Source organism: Alligator sinensis, unplaced genomic scaffold (assembly GCF_000455745.1).
Source record: "Alligator sinensis unplaced genomic scaffold, ASM45574v1 scaffold532_1, whole genome shotgun sequence".
NCBI classification, from domain to species: domain Eukaryota; kingdom Metazoa; phylum Chordata; order Crocodylia; family Alligatoridae; genus Alligator; species Alligator sinensis.
Genome location: NW_005842451.1, coordinates 797,027 through 816,775, shown reverse-complemented (window position 1 = coordinate 816,775; position 19,749 = coordinate 797,027). Strand labels below are relative to the sequence as shown.

Below are 19,749 nucleotides of genomic sequence, written 5' to 3'. Positions count from 1 at the left end.
CTTATGTGGACGAGACACAGCACGGTTGTGGGAAACTCCCTGAACTACTCTGCAGCCTTACTAAGAAGCTTCTATTTCTCAAGGAAAGGGTGGCTCGTTTTCTAGGTTTTTTTAAACCCTTGAAGCAAAATGCAAGTAGTGGCAGTAGTTGTCTCCAGTTGGTGTTGTCAATAGCTCACTAAGAAGTAGGTTGAAACCACTGATATATTCCTTGCAGCTATCAGCTCACACCATGCAGGGAACCATGCAGCTATCAGCTCACACCAACTTTTCTGCTGCTGTTGACAAACCTACCAAGCAGGACATGTGCATCAACTTAATTTTGACTCTGGGGAGCAGTTTGCTGCAGCTCTCCCAGAATTTATTCCTTATCTTTGTGTAGTGTTATTGTGGGCTTCACTTTAGTTAGGTGGGGTATGCCCTGCTGCTGTGGATGACTTGGGTGTTGTTAGACGTTCCAAATTCCTAGACGTACATAGACATCTAAGCATCTGATCAGCAAGCAGTCAGCTTCTTGCCCATCTAAATATCATGAGCTGAGCATGCAGCTACTTACAGCACAAAAGTGCTTGGGCATTTATTTGTGGATATAAAATTTTGCCTGTAAAAATGAGAGGCTGAAATGAGGCCCTTTCAGATGTTGGGCCTGTAAACTGCATCTTGAACTACCTGTAAAGTAGAAATGATTAAGGGGCAAGAAAAAGCTTTTTGTTCAAATATGTAACATTTTTATTAATGCCAAGCACATCTTCTCACAAGATGAAGGGACAAATTATATTTAACATCACCAATCAAAATAATTCTAAAATAAAAGCATTAATTGGAGATGGGTTTCATAAAAGAACAGCTGAATTTTGCATGGGGCCATAGCAAAGGTTTCTTTACTTGTTTAATGAATTCATTTTACAAAACATATATACTCTATGTTCTTCCAAAAATATGAATAAGGACCTCTGTCACATGCATAAATTGTGGTGCAGTAAAATATTTGCATTGACTGTCTCTCAGCAATTGACACAAATTGCATTTCCCTGCAGTAAAATGTATTTAACAAGTTCCATTTAATCCAGATGGACAAGATCCTGTACAAAAATATAACAAGTCTGATTATGTTATAAAAATAAGGAAGGCACCCAAAACAAGATCAGCTGTCCAATAAATAATCAAGGATGTACATGCAAAGCAACTCGTGATCCTCAGACTAGCTGCTACTGGAAATAAGTGGATTTCTGATTGGAAAAATTTCAGGAAAACTTTGTTGTCTACAAAAACAATGCAGAAGTAGCATAAAGGCGGTTCATAAGAGGGGCCAGCTGCCTGGAACTCTCATGGAAGCCAGCCCCATCAGATTCATTGTGATCTTTCAGGTTCAGTAAAGAAGAATGTGCTCTTTTGTGTGCCAGGTTTCTCATCTGAAAAGCTCAGTTCATAATATTTACCTGTTTCTCAGGGAGTGTTTAAAAGTTGGGTCTTTGTACAGGAAGCCAAAGATGTAAGATAATATAAAAATGCAAACTGGCATTATTATTGCTAGACTTGTGGGTGCCTTGGCTTGGAAAGCCTAGCACTAAAGTATCAAAATGTTTCCAGAGTACTAGGGAAAAAGAAAAGAAATGTCTCCTTTTCAAGAGGTTTCAGCCCTGATTTCCCACTCCCTATCAGTCTGCAGGCTCATTACCAGTACAAAGATACTGTGAGATACCTTGAAAAATTCAGATCTGATATCATTTTTAAGTCCACTTTCTGTTCACTTCCCCCTAGAAGCAAATACACAAGGGCTGCATCTACATGAGACACTGACTGCACAGTAGCATCACATGGCAAAAACCATGATGCAACACTACTGAGCAGTAGTATTAGGGTAGTGTGCAGTAGCATTACAGGATGTTTGTTGGCACTAACTCAGGTTACTACACAGTCATTTAAGACTCATTTATACTAGGGCTGTGTGAAGCTTCGGTCTCTGATTTGATTCAGTGGAGATTTGGCCCGATTGGTGGCTGAATCTCCGAATCCGAATCAAATCAGGAGACCCTTTCATCTCTCCAAATCGAATCAAAACCCTCCAAATTGATTTGGAGAGATTCAGAAAGATTCGGAGATTTGGACATAGACACAGCTTTAAATGTTTTTTCTACATACCTCAAGGTACCAGGTGGCTCATGAATGTTGCAATGGTGGGGCAGATGAAGTGTCCCACAGGAGCATGGGGGAAGGGCCCAGTGCACTTGGCAGCAGACCCAGAAGTGGACCAGAAGCACTTCTGGTCCACTTCTAGGTCCACTGGAGAGCACATAGGGCCCCCCCTGCACCCCCTCAACTCAACGACTGGTGCCTCCTGAGTCTGGGGTGGGCACCTGCAGTCCCTCTGTGGCTGATCACTGAGCTGGAGGATGTGGCGGGCCCCTCCAGTGTGCTGCCTGGTAGACCCAGAAGTGGACCAGAAATACTTCCCTGCACTCCTGTGGGATGCTCCATCCACCTCAGCATCACAGTGTTCATGGGCTGCTCCTGGTACCTTGAGGTATGTAGAAATAATATTTAAAGCTGCATCTATGGCCGAATCCCTGATTCTCCGAATCAGCAATGAATCTTCAGATTTGGCCAAATTGAATCAGGGACAATGATCTAAATCAACTAATCAAATCAGTATCCCTGGGCCAAATCCAAATCCAAATCAAATATGGCCCGTTTCACACACCCCTAGTTTATACGTGTTTTTACAAGTACTAAACGACTGCACAGTAACAACTGTGCAGTCAGCGTCCTGTGTAGATGCGGCCAAGGTGCCTGGCCTTAGAGAACCATACCCTATATCTTCCCATAACAAGGTCAAGGATATGCCAGGAGTCCAGGACAAAAGTCTTTTTGACTTACATTGTCCATAGAATGAAAAACCGCACTCTTGTAAACAACAGAGATAGCAAGATGGCATAGACTATATCATAGAATCATAGAAAATTAGGGTTGAAAGGGACCTCAGGAGGTCACATCTAGTTCAACCCCCTGCTCAAAGCAGGACCATCTCCAACTAGATCATTTCATCCAGGGCTTTGTTGAACCAGGCCTTAAAAGCCTCAAGGGATGGGGATCCACCACCCCTCTAGGTAACCCACCCTCCTAGTGAGAAAGTGCTTTACCATCCTCCTAGTGAGAAAGTTTTTCCTGATATCTAACCTAAACTTCCCTTGCTGCAACTTGAGATGGTTGCTCCTTGTCCTGTCATCTGCCACCACTGAGAACAGTCCAGTTTATTCCTCTTTGCAAACCCCCTGCAGGGAGCTGAAGGCTGCTATTAAATCCCACCTCAGTCTTCTCTTCTGCAGATTAAATAAACCCAGTTCCCTCAGCCCCTTCTCATAAATCATGCGCCCCAGCCCCCTAAACATTTTTGTTGCCTTCTGCTGGACTCTCTCCAACTTCTCCACATCTTTTCTGTAGTTGAGCGGTGGGGACTGGACACAGGACTCTAGATGTGGCCTCACCAGTGGAGAACAGAGGGGAATAACTACTTCCCTCAATCTTCTGGCAACAGTGCTACTAATGCAACAAAGGCACACAGCTGGCTCATAGTCAGCTTATTGTCCACTGTAACCCCCAGGTCCTTTTCTTTAAAGTTGTTGTTTAGCCAGTTGGTCCCAAGCCTGTATTGGTGCATGGGATTCTTGCATTTTAAGTGTAGGCCTTTGCACTTGTCCTTGTTGAACCTCATGAGATTATCCTGAATGACATAAGGAAATTCTATCCATGCAGGAATTCAAATAATACAGCTACCTTTTATAATCTACCCTGAAAGGATTTGGCCACAGGTAATTACTTTAATTCTTAATTACAGAGCTTTTACTTTGGAGTTCCCAAATCAGTGCAGCTTGCTGAGGCTCCATTTACTCACAACACAGGTGTCATTCCTATATTTATTGATTTATTGCAAGTACCAAGAAAGTTGGTCATCACTTCTGCAGCATAAAAACTGTGCGCGCTCAACAGCAAGCTTTCTGGAATTATGTAATTTATTACATAAGTTAAAAGAGACCAGTATTGCACTGCATTGATGCATTGATAAGTGTGATGATCAAGCAATGTAGCCTCAGTACATCTTGTGCAATCCCGTCAGAGCCAAATTCGGCCCTGGTTATGGAGCTCTATTTGTCCAACATGGGAAGTTGGGTCTGAATCCTTGGTTGTGGTAAAGGTCCCATAGTAGAGCCAAAGCAGGATGGTTGGAACATTAATACAGTACATTGAGGAGGAAAAATAACTTTTTTTTTCTATGTTTTATTTTTGCTTCTTTTTAGCAAGCAAATATTTTGCCTACGTCCTTAGTGAAGCAAAGCTCTCAAACAGTTATTTGTGGGAGGAAATTACCTTACTGCTTAATGAACACAGATTGGAAACATCTGAAGACATGCTATTTATGATGACAGTTAAAAGACATCAGTAACCTGGGGACCAGGTTACAACACAGTTTGGCAAAAGTCTGAGACATTTTAGCTTATAGGAAAGTGAGACAATATGCTGTTCTGATTGTAGTGTTAGCTCAAGGTCTAACCTGAGTGTTATCCTTAACCCAACTCCTGTCCACACACACAGATTCTGAGCTAGAGTTAAGCTTGATTGTGCTAGCCTGTCAGGAGGACCTTTATGCTGACATCTATGCTAATGAAAGCAGTGGGAATGCAGCTACAGCTTGAATTAGCACAATTTGTCAGGTACTAATCTGATCATTTGGTGTGCCTAGAGAGTGCTCACAGTGATGCAACACTCAAAGAGAAGTAACTTGAGTTAACAGTGAAGATTAGCCCTTTCTCTGTTAAAAAGTATAAGACATCAGAGGGCCGTGTATCCGTGCTATAGGGCTCTCGGTCATTCTATTTCAATCTGAGCAATAGTAGTATTTAGCACTTGTACAATGCTTTTAATCTTGCAGCAGCACACAACTATCAACCTGCAAAAAACCCTGTGAGGTAGGCAAGTACAGTTACCAGTATCTCTGATTTACAGACATGGAAACTGGAACAGTAAAGTTAAGTGACTTGACCCAGAGCACAGTGGAAGCCTGTCAGAGGTTAAATTAAAAATCAGGAGTTCCCTAAGCTTGAAAACACTTTTCTCTGAATACATCCAGCTGGATAAGCGAGCCCATTTTGTCATTGGCACATTTTGTTTGCCTGCTTGTTTTAAAGTAATGACTTCTGTTTTGTCTCTTACTCTGGAACTCTGTGACAAAAATATATTTACAACCTGGAGTTTCAAGCAGTATATACCAGCCTTTGATTAGTTAAGACAGTGTCCTTGATTCTGCTGCTCTGAAGTGCAAGCGGTTTAGTAGCAGACTCAGCTATGAGATGCTTTGATTTTAAGAACCGGATTCTTCCCATACAAAAACTCCCCAAAAGCTTCTCTCTCTATCGTCTGTTCATATCTGTCTTGCCATTTACTGAAATTATTATTTATATTACAGTAGTGTCTGGAAGACCCAACAAGGCCCACTGTGTTAGGCACTGAATAAACACATTGTAGGAGACAGCCTCTCTCCCCATCCCGAAGAGCTTACAGTCTAAAAAAAAAAGGTATGATAAGTCAAGGGTTGCATGAGTAAAAGAAGTGCATAAAATTTTAGTAACTTGCTCAGGGTCCCACATGAGGTCATTGGCAAAGCTGGTAAAAGAATCCAGGTCTGTTGACTGTCAGTTCAATGCTCTGCACTACCACAAAGATGTTTCATGTGTTAGTGTGATCTTTTGTAATATATACTCAATAGAGCCTGGCAAAACCTGAAAAAATACTGGCTCCTGTCACCTTTTGTATTTGCTTTTAGTGAACATTCACGCAGCTGCTTAATGAGAAATGTTCTTAGAAAGCAAATTGCCAAGCCTTGGGGTAAGTACTTGCAGTAACCAAATTTTAAATCACAGCCAGAATATTCATTACAGAGGTGGGTGGACACTTCATCAGAAAGCAGGAACAGCCTTATGTGACCTAGCTGACCAATTACACCAAACTGAGACAATTTCAGTACTTACTATCAAGTACTCATAAAGAATATGAGCATTCATACTCAAGCCAAGGGGTCAAAAAATAATTGAATACTTTTAAATATCAAATACACTTGAGAAAATCTCAATTTGCTCATGGGTGTTCAGTGAGCAGAGGAATAATCTGTATGTGCTGGAGAAAACATTCCTTGTGAGTTACTTGCTCAGCTCAAGTACCGGGAATAGTCTGGAAGTCCCTTAGGATTTAAAGCAAGCTGAACAAGTGACAATCTTGGAAGAATTCAAGTGTGGTTTTATAATATCCGGTTCAATGGGTTGCATTGAATCACTCTCACTAGCAATTATGTGTTTCACCAAGCACCTGGAAGCGTCATCGATGTTTATGTTTTCCTGCAAGTGAAATAGAGAGAGAAGTTGATTAGGCAAAATATTAGACACACATGGTTGCATATTCCCTGTATTGTTGTTCAGCCTTTTTTCAGGACAACCTCTAATATTTACTTTCCTATTAAAAAAAAAACTGTTTTGAAAAAAATTGACAGCATTTAATAATAGTTTGTAGAGATATTTTGTTATGTATTACCCATTACCAGGTATCCTGGTTTTCTCTGATAAAAAAAAAATCCCCAATTTCTAGATTAAAAGAGTAAAACCCATGTTTTTCCATGATCAAAATGAAACATCACTATATATCTCTCTATATAGGAGACCTCTCTCTCTCTATATATATGTGACCTAGCTGACCAATTACACCAAACTGAGACAATTTCAGTACTTACTATCAAGTACTCATAAAGAATATGAGCATTCATACTCAAGCCAAGGGGTCAAAAAATAATTGAATACTTTTAAATATCAAATACACTTGAGAAAATCTCAATTTGCTCATGGGTGTTCAGTGAGCAGAGGAATAATCTGTATGTGCTGGAGAAAACATTCCTTGTGAGTTACTTGCTCAGCTCAAGTACCGGGAATAGTCTGGAAGTCCCTTAGGATTTAAAGCAAGCTGAACAAGTGACAATCTTGGAAGAATTCAAGTGTGGTTTTATAATATCCGGTTCAATGGGTTGCATTGAATCACTCTCACTAGCAATTATGTGTTTCACCAAGCACCTGGAAGCGTCATCGATGTTTATGTTTTCCTGCAAGTGAAATAGAGAGAGAAGTTGATTAGGCAAAATATTAGACACACATGGTTGCATATTCCCTGTATTGTTGTTCAGCCTTTTTTCAGGACAACCTCTAATATTTACTTTCCTATTAAAAAAAAAACTGTTTTGAAAAAAATTGACAGCATTTAATAATAGTTTGTAGAGATATTTTGTTATGTATTACCCATTACCAGGTATCCTGGTTTTCTCTGATAAAAAAAAAATCCCCAATTTCTAGATTAAAAGAGTAAAACCCATGTTTTTCCATGATCAAAATGAAACATCACTATATATCTCTCTATATAGGAGACCTCTCTCTCTCTATATATATATATATATATAAACCAGGACTCTTGCCTATAACTCAGATTTCTATTGGAATAGGTATAGAAATGGGATATAGGCTTATAAAAATGTGGATCATTTGTATTGCTTTTAAAAATTAACCCCCCCCCCCCCCCAAAAAAAACCAAACAAACCCACAAAACAGCAGGGATGTTAATGGTTGCCCAAAACAGGTTCTTAAATCTGTATTTAAATGCATGATAAGGAGCCTGATTTTTCAGAAGTGTTTTACTTGCACCAGCAGCTACATCTTTCAGTAGATAGCTGCCTGTATTTTAGGGCTTTTCCCATATTTGTTAGTTAGTTTTTGCTGTGCGGAGCTCAGGGTGATATAAATCTGTGAATATACCATCTTGAGCTTCTGCTAGCTCAAGTGAACTCTAATACACTATGTGGATCCATTTTTTTCTCTTTGTTGACATACCTACATAATGCCCACCAAAGAATAGATCGCCTGGCTCCAGTGGCAGTGGGGCAAGTATAACATAATTATTAAGATATAATCAAGTAGTAATGAACACTGCAATTATATTTAGATTATAATATTCATAACATATGAATATTCATTTTAAATGGGCTGCTGTGAAATGTTGAAAAGTTGCGGGGGGTGGGGGGGGTGCCTTGAGTCTAAAAAAAATGAAAAGGTTGAGTCCTAGGGACTCTATATACATAATGGATAGGTCCATACTCCCGAGAATAATACAGACATTAATTTAGATGCATTGCGATAGCATCCTAAGATTCCTATCTGAATTGGGGGCCTCATATACTAGGCACACACATAGTAAGAGGCAGTCTGTACCTCAAATTGCTAAAAGCATAAAATGGCATATTAAGAATATATCAAATGTATACCCTGTTAGGTTTGAGCATGGGTATATGAAAGATCAGACTTCAAGGATATGGGTACTTTGGGTTGAGTCCTAATCCCCTGGCAATCAATAACAAATCTCCATGGACTGTCCCTTAGGGCTTTAGCAAAGAGCTGAAATCTTGGGAGCTGCCTTGATCTTTTAATTAGTTTCTGGATGTTAAGGATTTTTCACATACATGCACTTGGAGATGAAATATTTAAACTTTGACCTCAGTTGATAGTAAATGAACAAATCCTCACACAAGACATTTGCAAACCTCACAGCTAAGGAATGATACCCCACTGGACATGAATATAACCTGCCCACTTCAGGGCTTTGGCATATCACATGGTTCTCCGAGACTACACTACCAAATTCCTCAGCTGTGCAGCAAGTCATTTTCCAGGCACTGTGAAATTTAATTAGAACAAGTAGACAACAAGAAAATAATCTCACTGCACTGGTGAGAAAACAGAGGATTAAATAGAGTGTTTTAAAAGTATGCATACTCCAAGACAACTGAATAATGCACTATCCTTCTGCTGTGTTCTGTTTATTGCCTTTAATGAGGCGGTAAACATTACACATACCCACATCAGCCCACCTTCGTGTCCAGCCTCATGGGTGTTCAAAAGATGCTTCAGCAACTATGTCAAAGTTAGCTCAAATATATCTGTAGTTGCATGCAGAGTGGAATACTTGTTAGGTACTTAAAGTAAGCTTTCTATGCAGTTGAAAAGGGGGAAGAGAAAACTGGGCTATGAAGGAGTTGGAGCAAGAGATCCAAAGTGTCGACATTCACCAAGTGCCAGCTACGGCAGAAGACTTTTTTTTCCCCACTTAAGACAGCTGGGGCGGGGGTGGGGGGGGGAGGGCTTGCTGTCAAGAAGTGTAGATGTAATGAAAGGGTGCCATTCTGTTCTTTTCTATTTGTCTAAATGACCATATTTGGTTGTCTACAAGCAGTGCCGTAGCAGTGAAGTTTGGCACCCAGGGCAAAGCCCGCAGTGGCAGCCCACCCTTGTCCCATGCACAGGTCTTGGGAAGACATGCCCCCACATTCTTGCCCGGAAGTGCAGGCAGCAGCAGCCCACCAAACAAACTGCTCACGGCTCCATCCCACTCCCTGCCCTGGCTGGGCAGTGCCTGTTGGCGCCCCTTTGCTTTGGTGCCCAGGGCAGTTGCCCCACTCATCCCACCTCCTTGCTGTGGCACTGCCTACAAGGCATTTTTGGCATTCATACCCAGAGGAATGCTATGCCTGAATGTCTAACCCTGCACACATGAATGACTCTGTGGGACCACAGTCAGACAGACTGAATATGTGCAGTAGCAACCTTAGACACCTAAAAATGGTGTTGGTCAAAGCCCTTGACTATCAGACTTAGCCTCGGGACCAGAAAAAGGCTGTATGTGTGTATCCCTCTTTTCTCTATAGTTCAGTGGTTGGGGAGGGAGGTGCAGCCATCAGCTTGGCAGCAGATTGCCCTAGCCACTGAATATGGGGAAAAGATGTGAATGTATCCTCTCTCATTCTTGCTGTTGGCCAGTCTGGATGTATACATAGCTGTCCATGTGTGCTGGGGTGTGTGTCCAAGAACAGAATCCCACTGGGGACATAAGGTACCAAAAATGTCCTGTAGACAACTAAAAAATGACCACGTAGCTGATCGGGAAAGAACAGAATGTCACCCAAAGTGTTGTTGAGAGTATTTGATTTCTGCTGACAGCACTGACTGTAGTGTAAGCTAAGCCTTTGTGTGTAGCCAAAGCTTCAAGCTATAGACACATAAATAAAGAAGTGAAGCTCAAGGCATACATCTGGAGTAAATTGTACCAGGGCCGCTGAGCACAGTTTAGTAGTCTGTGTATTCGAAAGCCTAAGAAATAAGCAGTTCAGGATAGAAAAGCAGGCATTTGGAAATGTGACAAATTTATCCCTGATTCATCCAAGGGCACATTTGTTCCTATTGTGGTGAAGCTAAACCTCTTTTAAAGGCTGTGTTATATGTTTCCAGCTTTTTAAAAGAAGGACAGCTTTACTTGCCAGGGGTTAGTCCATCTATGGGCCCACCTGCTTTCACTGGAGTTATTCCATACCTATTTGTGGAATAGCATCCACAAGAATCAAGATGAATAAGAATCAAATCAGACCCTAAGCATATGAATCTTGTATTTTGCTTATTGACTAAATAGAAAGTCTTTCAAAGCTATTGGAAGGACTCCCCTGCACTGCAATGAGTTTTTGATGTTATGGTGATCCTTTATTCTATTCCTACAATTTATACACCAGATAGGTACTGCATGTTTTAGAGAGGCTTCACTACCATGGTGCGTGTCTCATTTTATTTCAAACATACCACTTAGCTACCACTTATTCCCATTACAACATTGGTCTTCATAACTCTGAATTCCAGTGAGAGGGTGAAAGTAGTAACATCTGTTAACTACACGGTCTGGCTTGAGAAGTGTATAAATGCTAAGGCTAAGTACAGACAGTTAAAAAGCCTGAGGCAGAATTGATTCAATCTTTGCAGATTTCTCTAAACTGCATAAATTGGACTGAAAATGAACTGAACTGAGGTTTACTTTCCAGTTGGGACAGACAGCCAGATGCTTGCACTGTTCCAGGCCAGAAGCCAGGGGGGTGCTACAGCACTTCTCCCAGCCTGCCTGCCATTGCCAAGCCAGGCCAAGTGGGGGTCATCCCCGATTGGATGCCTAGCGCATGCTCCCAACCCCCTTCTGTGTCCCCCCAGGGGTTGAGGAGCTTCCCATCCAGATGCTGGCCCATATGGGGGAAGCCCCCACCTCAGGGGTTTCCCCCACCCCAGCCATAGATCCTGCAAGCCATGGCATGTGGGCATGGAGGAGGTTCCTCCCACTATGCAGCTGGGCAGGGCTGTGGCTTAGGCCCACCCTTGCATGTAGAAGAAGCGGAGCAGGCTCTGGTCTGGGGTCCCCCATCCCGAGGTCCTCCAGCCTGAGACTGTCATGCCACAGGAGGAGAGGGGTGTTCTTCCCCCTGCATCCCCTCCCCCATGCAGTTGCTCAGCTCATCTGCTGCCCCAGGTGGGAGGGGGGAGCAGTCCCCTGGACCAGGTGCCTACCAGTAGAGTCATGCGGGGAGAGAAAGGTCCGGGGGGTGGGGATTTCCCTTGATGCCCTGGGGTAGGGCAGGCTGGTGGACCCTGGGGCAGAGGAGACCCTCAAAGTGGGGGTTCCCCTGGCAGTGCAGGGAAGGACCCGCTCCCCACCCCCCCAAACAGCTGAGCTGAGCAGGTACCTGGCTGAAGAGTGGGGGGTTCCTCTCAGCTCCCCACAGGATGGCAGACCTGGGCTTGGTTGTGTGGGCTGGGGTGGGGGTTCTGTTTCCTTGCCTCCCTTTCTGCTGTCCTGCAGTGAGAGGCTTTGCTGCCTCAGCTCTGTGACAGCCTGGGGGGAGGCCAGCTAGGCTCTGGGCTGGAGCAGCAGAGTGAGACATGTTCCAGTTGGCCACCCCACAGGGGAGGGGGTTGCAATACGCAGGGGAGGTGCAAAGCATCCTGGGATGTTGGGTGATTGAGAGGTAACATGAGTCAGGAGGGGATCTGGGACAAAAGTTTGATAGACCACTTTACCCTAAATCAGTTAAGTTGGATACTACATCCATCCAGGTCTAACTTAAAACAGTTTCTGTCATTTTCAAACTGGTTTATGTGCATTGAACTTCTGTCCTATTATAGGTTTAAACCAGTTTCCGATCACTTATACTGGTTTATGTGTAATTTCTGCCCCTAGCGCATAAGCGAGCTCACTTTACTTTGACAAATGCAAGAACTCTCATGCACCTTGTCATTTAGTCTTCAAATACATTTTTCAAAATCTTTTTATTTCTACAGTACTTTAGTTTCCACAAAGGATCCCTTAAACCACTGTCTTACTTAGCTGGACTCAACTATTCCCATGGCCTTCATCGCTATTGTGGCTGAGCGCTTGTTTTCTATAATTATGTTTCAGTTTAGTGGCCTAGCCTAAAAATTGGAAATAAAGTGTTTTCTGCTGTCCAAATGATTTAATTCAATTCAAAATGAATCTTTTCTCGATTAATACGTTTAAAACGCTTTCTTAAAATTGGACTTTGTTTCGTTTGGAACTATCAACATATATGAAACATTTCCAAAATCTTTTTTCTGTTTTTGGTTGAAACTATTCAATCAGGTCACCCAGAGTTTTGTCCAGCTTTTATCACTTACCTCAGAAACATTAATAAATTTATCCTCATATCACTTCCATGAAGTACAAGGGTAGTATTCCCACTGAACAAGTGCTCCTGGGACTATAGTAACAAGGCAAGGAAGTGAACCCAGCTCTGTACCTGCACTACTTTTTCTGATATTTGTGTCAGCTTTTGTTATAGCTCTAATTTCATGGTGTCTGACCCAGTATCTCAGGTCTGTGGATCTGTCATTGCTGTATTACCGCTGCCACTCTGGTCTGCCTAATGAAATATTGATTTCTACACCATTCCCCCTTAGTGCGTTTTTCACAGAAATCAATATTCCACTCAACTGTAAAACAGTTGCAGACTATAGAAGCTGATCTGTTATCCCAATACATTGGGTGATTTTAGAGGGTAGGAAGTGCTGAAAGATAATCTGGGAAAGAACAGATTAAAAGAAGCAAATGAAAAGCTCTAAAAAACCACCCCCAAAAACAAAACCCTAAACTCAGCTGTAGGTGGTGACCAAGGTGTGAGGAAAATCATGCATGCCATACATACTACTGAAACTGAAACATGAATATAGCTCCCATCACCCGAAAAAGCAACATTCCTTATTTTCCAAAGAAATAATGAAAATTTAGGTAGAGAAAATGAGTGACTGAAATTGTGTCTTTCCAATGATCACATTCCTATTAAAAGACCTTTTTATTTCATAACTGATTGTTCTTTTTTGTATGATGCAGGCCAAAGGAATCACAGTTCTGAATATAATTCAAACAATCCTGGGCTTTTCCTTGCATTTTATGCCTTTGTTACTTTGTGTTTGGATTTTTAGCCATCTGCCAACACTGGCCTCTGGCTTTCTGTAGCTCACGTTTCAGTGTCCTCTCTGGTTGCCATTATTATTATGGTCCACCAAAGGTTGTGGACAGCTATTAATATGATATACAGGAGGAAGTGTTATTTTTATTATTTGCCAAATAGGGAATTGAGACAACAGAAGCAATCTCTATGCTAACAGGTCCACCCTGGAGTTCATTTACCATCACCCCAAGCCTCTTGATCCATCCTTTCACATCTTTAAACTTGTACCAAATCTGTCTACACTGCACTTATGTTCTGAGCATGTCTGCGAGATGTCTCCTTTGCTCCACGTGAGAATCCTTCTATAAATCAGGCTACAGACCACTTGCGTCTCCTCAACAGCCTTGAAGCTAGAAACCACAGTGTGAACCCTTACAGGATGGTATTTGCTGCTATTGCTGTGCATACTGTCCAGTTTGGCACGGTTCCACTGGCGCATATATCAACCATGGATCTGCTGTGGGGGCATTCAGAGATGACAAGTGCTCATGAATCTCTCTGCACAGCTAGCCTGAGACAAAAGGGTCCTTTGCATTTAAGCCAGCAATTAAGACATCCAGTCTGTTGTAGTTTTCTGCCAAGTTATTTTGACCTCAGTGACCTAACATGATCCTGCCATTGGACCTCAGTTCAGTGAAATCTCAGTGCCTCTGAAATTATATTGTATTAGGAATATGAAGGTTCTTGGAGCTGCAGATGAAATCATACCCCCTCCTGTATTACTAGTATGTGGCTGTGCTCTCTGGCCAGCAGATGTGATGATCGTTCTTGCTGTGGCTGCTGCTAAGTGCCATTACAGATGCACCTGGGTAGAACTGGAGGAAAATAATGCTAATCAACAGAACAAATCCGCTGTGGGAAATAGAGACAGGAGGTGAGCTGCAGAAGAGTTGGAAAGGAATAGCTGGATGGCACTGGCAGACTTCCTGTGAATGCGCTCTGTTGTTCCCCAGTAGGTTACAACTACACTGTGGGAAGTTGTGGGGAGAAGGGCAAAAGCAGGCTTAAACTCAGGTTCTGGATTTCAGGAGGGCTTCCAAGGTCAAATACAGGTAGCACCAAAAGGCAAGCTTATGGCTATATGGTAAAAATAGTCCACAGATCTGGACTTTCCAGTGATCTCAAGCCAGCACCTAACTGCAAGCATGGATATGCTGAGAAAGACTCAGTTTAGAGGCAGAAAAAGAACTTAAGCACCTGAAGTATGGTTGCCCAAGCTCCAAACTTAGACCCTCAACTTTCCTTCTGCGCACCATGCAAGTGCCTCATGTGCATCCATTTCCACTAGTTAAATTTCCCAGTATCAAAATATTTGCTGCTAGCTGTCCCAAGCAGGGGTGCAGTGACAGAGTTATTAACGTGTCTTGACATGACTTCAGGGACATTAAGTCAAAACTTTTTCTGGGGGTGCATCAACATGTGCTTTAGCAAGTACTAAATGACTGTGCAGTATCTGCTATTACTGCATAGTCCCAGCAGCGTATGGGTCATTTCCAACCCTACTGCACAGTAGCAGTAACCTACTATGCTGTAGCTCATTGCTACTACTATGCAACGTCAGCATCACAGTTCATGCCTGCCAATGCTATGTTGTCAGGCTGGGGACTCAAAGGCAGCCAGAGATGATGCTGGCCACATCACTCCCATGTGTGCCATCGGTTAAGAAATTGATGTGCCTTAACCACACTAGCCCAATGAGCTGTTAGTCTTAGATGGACCTTCCCTCTCTGGTGGTTATGATCAAGGCATGGTGGGCTTGGGGCCAAGAAACTGAGTCCAGAGTCAGGACAGAGTCATAGCTTTGGGTGGGATTAGTTGATTAAATCAGAGTCTGAATGCCAAAGAAATGGACAAAAACAGGAATCAGGTAGTGGAAAGTCAAGGAAAAGTGAGGAAGTTGGAGTCAGGCATCATAGATCACATCAGGGATAGGAACAAGTCAGGAATAAGAAAGTAGACATGAATACCAGCACTGCAAGGGACAGGAGTCAGGGTTGTCTAGACAAAGACCCTTTCTATGCAAACAGCTTGTCACCCTCTGCCCTGCTGTTTTTAAAGTTGTTTTTGAGATAGGATCTGCTTCCTGCTAGCACAACAGTGACTGGCTTCCAAAAGGACAGCTCATTTCTAAGTGGAGCTAAGGGTCACATTGGGCAAGCATAAAACTATATTTGGACAGTGCTGAGCATCTAGGTGCCTACCTCATACCTGAACCTCAGAGGATTCATTTACTAGGGATTCCCCTGCCTTTCTCACTGGCATGGCCCTTTCAGATAGGGATTTTCATAGTACCTTTAAAACATGTAAAACAGTGCCAGGAGTGGTGCCACCTTGCTCAGTAGCCTAGCAATTAGGACATTCACCTAGGATGTGGGAGACCTGGATTCAGTTGTCTCTTCTGCCTGAGGGGAATGGGCCCAAGGTTTTCTCCATCTCGGGTGAGTGCTCTTACCACCACTTTACAGAGTCTCTCTTTCTCTCTCTCCCCTGGTTCCCAATCAATAGTCAATTATAAATACCGCCACCCCAGAATACCTCAAAGACTGGTGACTAGGCACTCTTCTGGTAGGTGAGACATAATATGGACACAAGTCACTTCAGGCAGAGAAGGAAATCAAATCTTTGTCTCCTGGATCCTGGGAGAATGCTTTAACTACTCAGCTATTGGGGAAAGGGTTGTGGCAGCTGCTCCAGGATGTACTGTATAAGAAAGGGCTGGTTTAACCTACAGAGAAGGGTACACGGCTGAAACTCAAGTGGAAGGAATCACCTTCCTACTGCCCAGATTAAGGTGTGTACCTCTGAGGAGTGTAGGCATAAGACCCACTCTTCTTTTCTGCAATTAATCCTGGCTAGGTCAAGCATCTTCTCACACAGCCTCCTGGCTTTTGCATGAGGGGTTTGCTGCTGTTAATAGATATGTTACCTCTTTTTTTTTTTACTCTCATTTGTGTCAAGCAACCAAACTACCACTAGTTTTTAGCAGAAAAAGGTGATACCTTAGTATTGCAGGACAGGAGGGTGAAGTGCCCCCTCCATTCTTCCCCTGCCCTGCTTAGGTGAAACCCAGGGCTTGTGTCCCCCGCACTACCACCGAATCCTTATGCTACTGCTCAAGTCTCTGTGGCTCCAACCTTCAGTGACTTGACCAGGGTCATATAGGGAGTGTTTTTTGGAACGGGGAAACATTGTTTTCTCTTAGCTCCCAGGCTAGCATTGTAATCACTACACCAGCCTTCCTCTGGAGTTCACCAAAAAAGTATAAAAGTAAAAAAAAAGCACCTGATATCCCTTACTTCTAATGTTAGGATTAGAACAACAAAGAGAAACAACAACTTTAAAACATCTTTGAACACTGGAAAATGGCAGTAAAAGATACGAGTAAAATGTAAGTTGGCTTTGAAGTTCACCTTTAAACATGACTCTTAAATGGAAAGTTTTAAAGAAAGAATTCTGCACCTCTGCATGCTGCTTTCTCTGGGTTTTAACATGAGCTACAACTCTTTTATTATACTGGTATAGGAACTAATGTCATTGGCTAGAAATACAACATTAAACTGGAGAGAAAATAAACACTTTATTGAACGTGTCTCAGAGCAATACAGAATCTCAGCACGATGCTTAGTATTCCCGACTGGCTTGCCTCCTTATCTGTCATCTAATTTGAACGCAAATAAAAAACATTAACATTTAGAGTGTTCTGTTTTAATATTGGAAATAAATCCCTCCAGACTAGCCTGGCTTTTTATTTTGCTACTGATGAAAAAAGACCTTTCTTAGTTTTATGGGCCTCTCACATTTCCAAATGAAACATTTTAGTCTTTGCCATGCAGATTGCTCAGATTTATTATTCTAGTTGTTCTTAGGTGTAAAACTTCTCTGCAATTTCCATAGTAACATTGTTTTCAGTAAATTTGTTGCTTATGGATCTTTTCTTGGGATCCATAGATGGCAAATAGGCAGTCATAACTATTAGCCCACTTGGGCTAACAGTAGAGCCTAAATCATAGTCCTTTAGACATAAGAGTGAAAGCCTCTATTGTGCATGTCAAAGAGCATCAATATTCCTTCACTTCTAAACGGTAATTAACAGACTCCTAAACCTTCAGTCTTTAGATGGCAACAAATATCTGCACTCACCTAATGTGAGTTACTCCGGCAAAAACTTTCTGAGCATCTTCATACTTTAATCTTGTATTACTCCAAAAGGCAGAAAGACAAAAGTAGTTCTAAGTAGTTCAAAAGTAGAGCTATTTTGCCTTCATGAAACACTGGAACAAACTGAGGACACATGGTAAATTTACAGTGTCATTTCCTTTTACACTGGAGTAAAAAAGAATTGGGCGCATGATATACAGCCCTATGCTAGTATAACTTGAAAGTGTAGAATTACCCTGGGAACAATCATGGGTAAAATGATAATGGTGCACATTACACCAATGAAGGCATCATGTGTCCAGAGCTTATCAGAGTGTAGCTATTTGCTTAGGGAAAAGGGAGTATGAGTTGCTCTCCTTACACCTTGTAGCAAGGTGTAGTAATAGGTGCCTACTGTGCCCAACCAATCTGGAAGAGCTGAATGTCTGATTGTTCCAGATCCTGATCCAACTTACATCAGTGCAGAAAGTCATGCAAATTACACAGACCCTAACTTAGGCTAGTTCACCCGCTCAAGGCAGGATCACCCCTAACTCAAACATCCCAGCCAAGTATCAGTTTAAGTCCCTCTTCAAAATTTCCAGGCGTGGCAGTTCCACAGCTTCTCTAGGTAGCCTGTTCCAATGCTTCATGACCCTCAGAGAGAGTTCCTCCTAATCTCCAACCTGAATTTTCTGTGCTGCAGCTTGGGACAATTGCTGCTAGTCCTGTCCCCTATATTCACAGAGAAGAGCCCATCTTCGTCTTCTCTTCAACTGCCCTTCAGGTATTTGAACTGTTACCAATCTCCCTTCTGTCTCCTCTTCTTCAGACTGATCTCCCCTCTTATCTTCTCTTCTTCAGACTGCTCCTCCTCATTACTTCTGCAGCTTGCATAACGTTCCTGGCCTACCTTTAAATTAATTAGCCAGTTCAAAGGTAGCTTGGATATCTCTATTGCAGCTACAGTGACTGGAGTGTCGGAGCATCCAGAGACGCATCTCCCATGAGTCCATGCTCCTAGCTTTCAACTACACTAAATTATATTTGGAACTGGTGGGAATTTCTGAGGGAAGGGATTTTATTTTGAAAATCCCAGTTCACTGAAAACACGCTATCATATTTACTTGATTATAAGATGAAGTTCCCCCCTCTCCCCCCCATTTAACATGGAGAAAAAATCAAGCCTCATCTTATAATTACATACAACTTACCTGAACTTAGAAAATGCATAGGGGGTGGCAAAGTTAATGAGGAGGCAGCACAGCCCAGCACCTACCACATGGCCAGCGAGCAGAGGGTGCCCAGGCTCCCCTAGCATGCAGGGTTCCTGGCTGGCCAACTGTACACACAGCTCAAAATGACCTGGCAGTCACTGGCCAGGCACCATCCTCACAGTACAGGGTTTCTGGCCAGCATGTGCTGAGTCTCTCTGAGCTGCTCCCCCAGCAACAGGTGCCAGCTGGATCCCTTTCTCTCTGCCAGGTTGCACCCCCTGCTTGAGCAGCAGCTCCGAGCAGCTCAGCACATGATGGCCAGAAACCTTGTGCTGCAGGGATGGTGCCCAGCCGGCATCTGCCTGGTCATTTGAGCTGTGTGCATGGTTTCTTGCCAGAGGGTGCCAAAGCAAGTCGGCACACGCTGGCAGGCAGTAGCTTGGAGTCACCCTGCACTGGGCAACCAGGAACCCTGCACACAGCTTGAAATGACCCAGCAGGTCATTTCACCATCCCCACAGCATCAGTTCTGGGTAAACTACCAGTAAGTGAATGAGTACTATATGCAAACTGCTACAGTCGTGTTTAATTTCAAGGTTGTTATTTTCAAATTTGCTCCTCACTTCCACGTCCTCAGGGACAGCAGGGTCTGACAGTAAGGATGGGGGTAGGAGAACAAGCTGCTAGGGGGAAACGTTGGGAGGGAGCAGAGAGTAAAGAGCTTCCTGACCTCCCCCCCCCCCCCCAATTTATTTTTCCCTGCTGTAGTAGTGGGAGGGGGACAAATTCAAAGCAAACCTTCAATAATTGGATTTTATAACTGGAAAATTATAACAAATTTACAATTTTCCATATATAAGATCTAGTTATTGGGGGCCCTCTTATAAGTGTCATCTTCCATTTGAGCAAGTACAGTATGTTATGGACATATACATGCTTTGATGAAACACAGGCAGGATTTTGATGAAACTTATTTGCCTC

General features: G+C 42.8%; 1 protein-coding gene across 1 annotated transcript in view; it reads right to left on the bottom strand.

Annotated features, from left to right (window-relative positions):
- Nucleotides 1–3,433: 3,433 nt before the first annotated feature.
- The window catches only part of RAB38 (RAB38, member RAS oncogene family), a 38,774-nt gene continuing 22,458 nt past the window's right edge, over nt 3,434–19,749 (bottom strand). Inside the window, exons 3-4 of the mRNA XM_006030561.3 lie at nt 6,732–7,138; nt 3,434–5,979 (exon numbers count right to left, since the gene is read on the bottom strand). Coding sequence (XP_006030623.1) covers nt 6,986–7,138 — 153 coding nt within the window. The 3' untranslated portion in view covers nt 3,434–5,979; nt 6,732–6,985. The remainder of the gene's footprint in view (nt 5,980–6,731; nt 7,139–19,749) is intronic.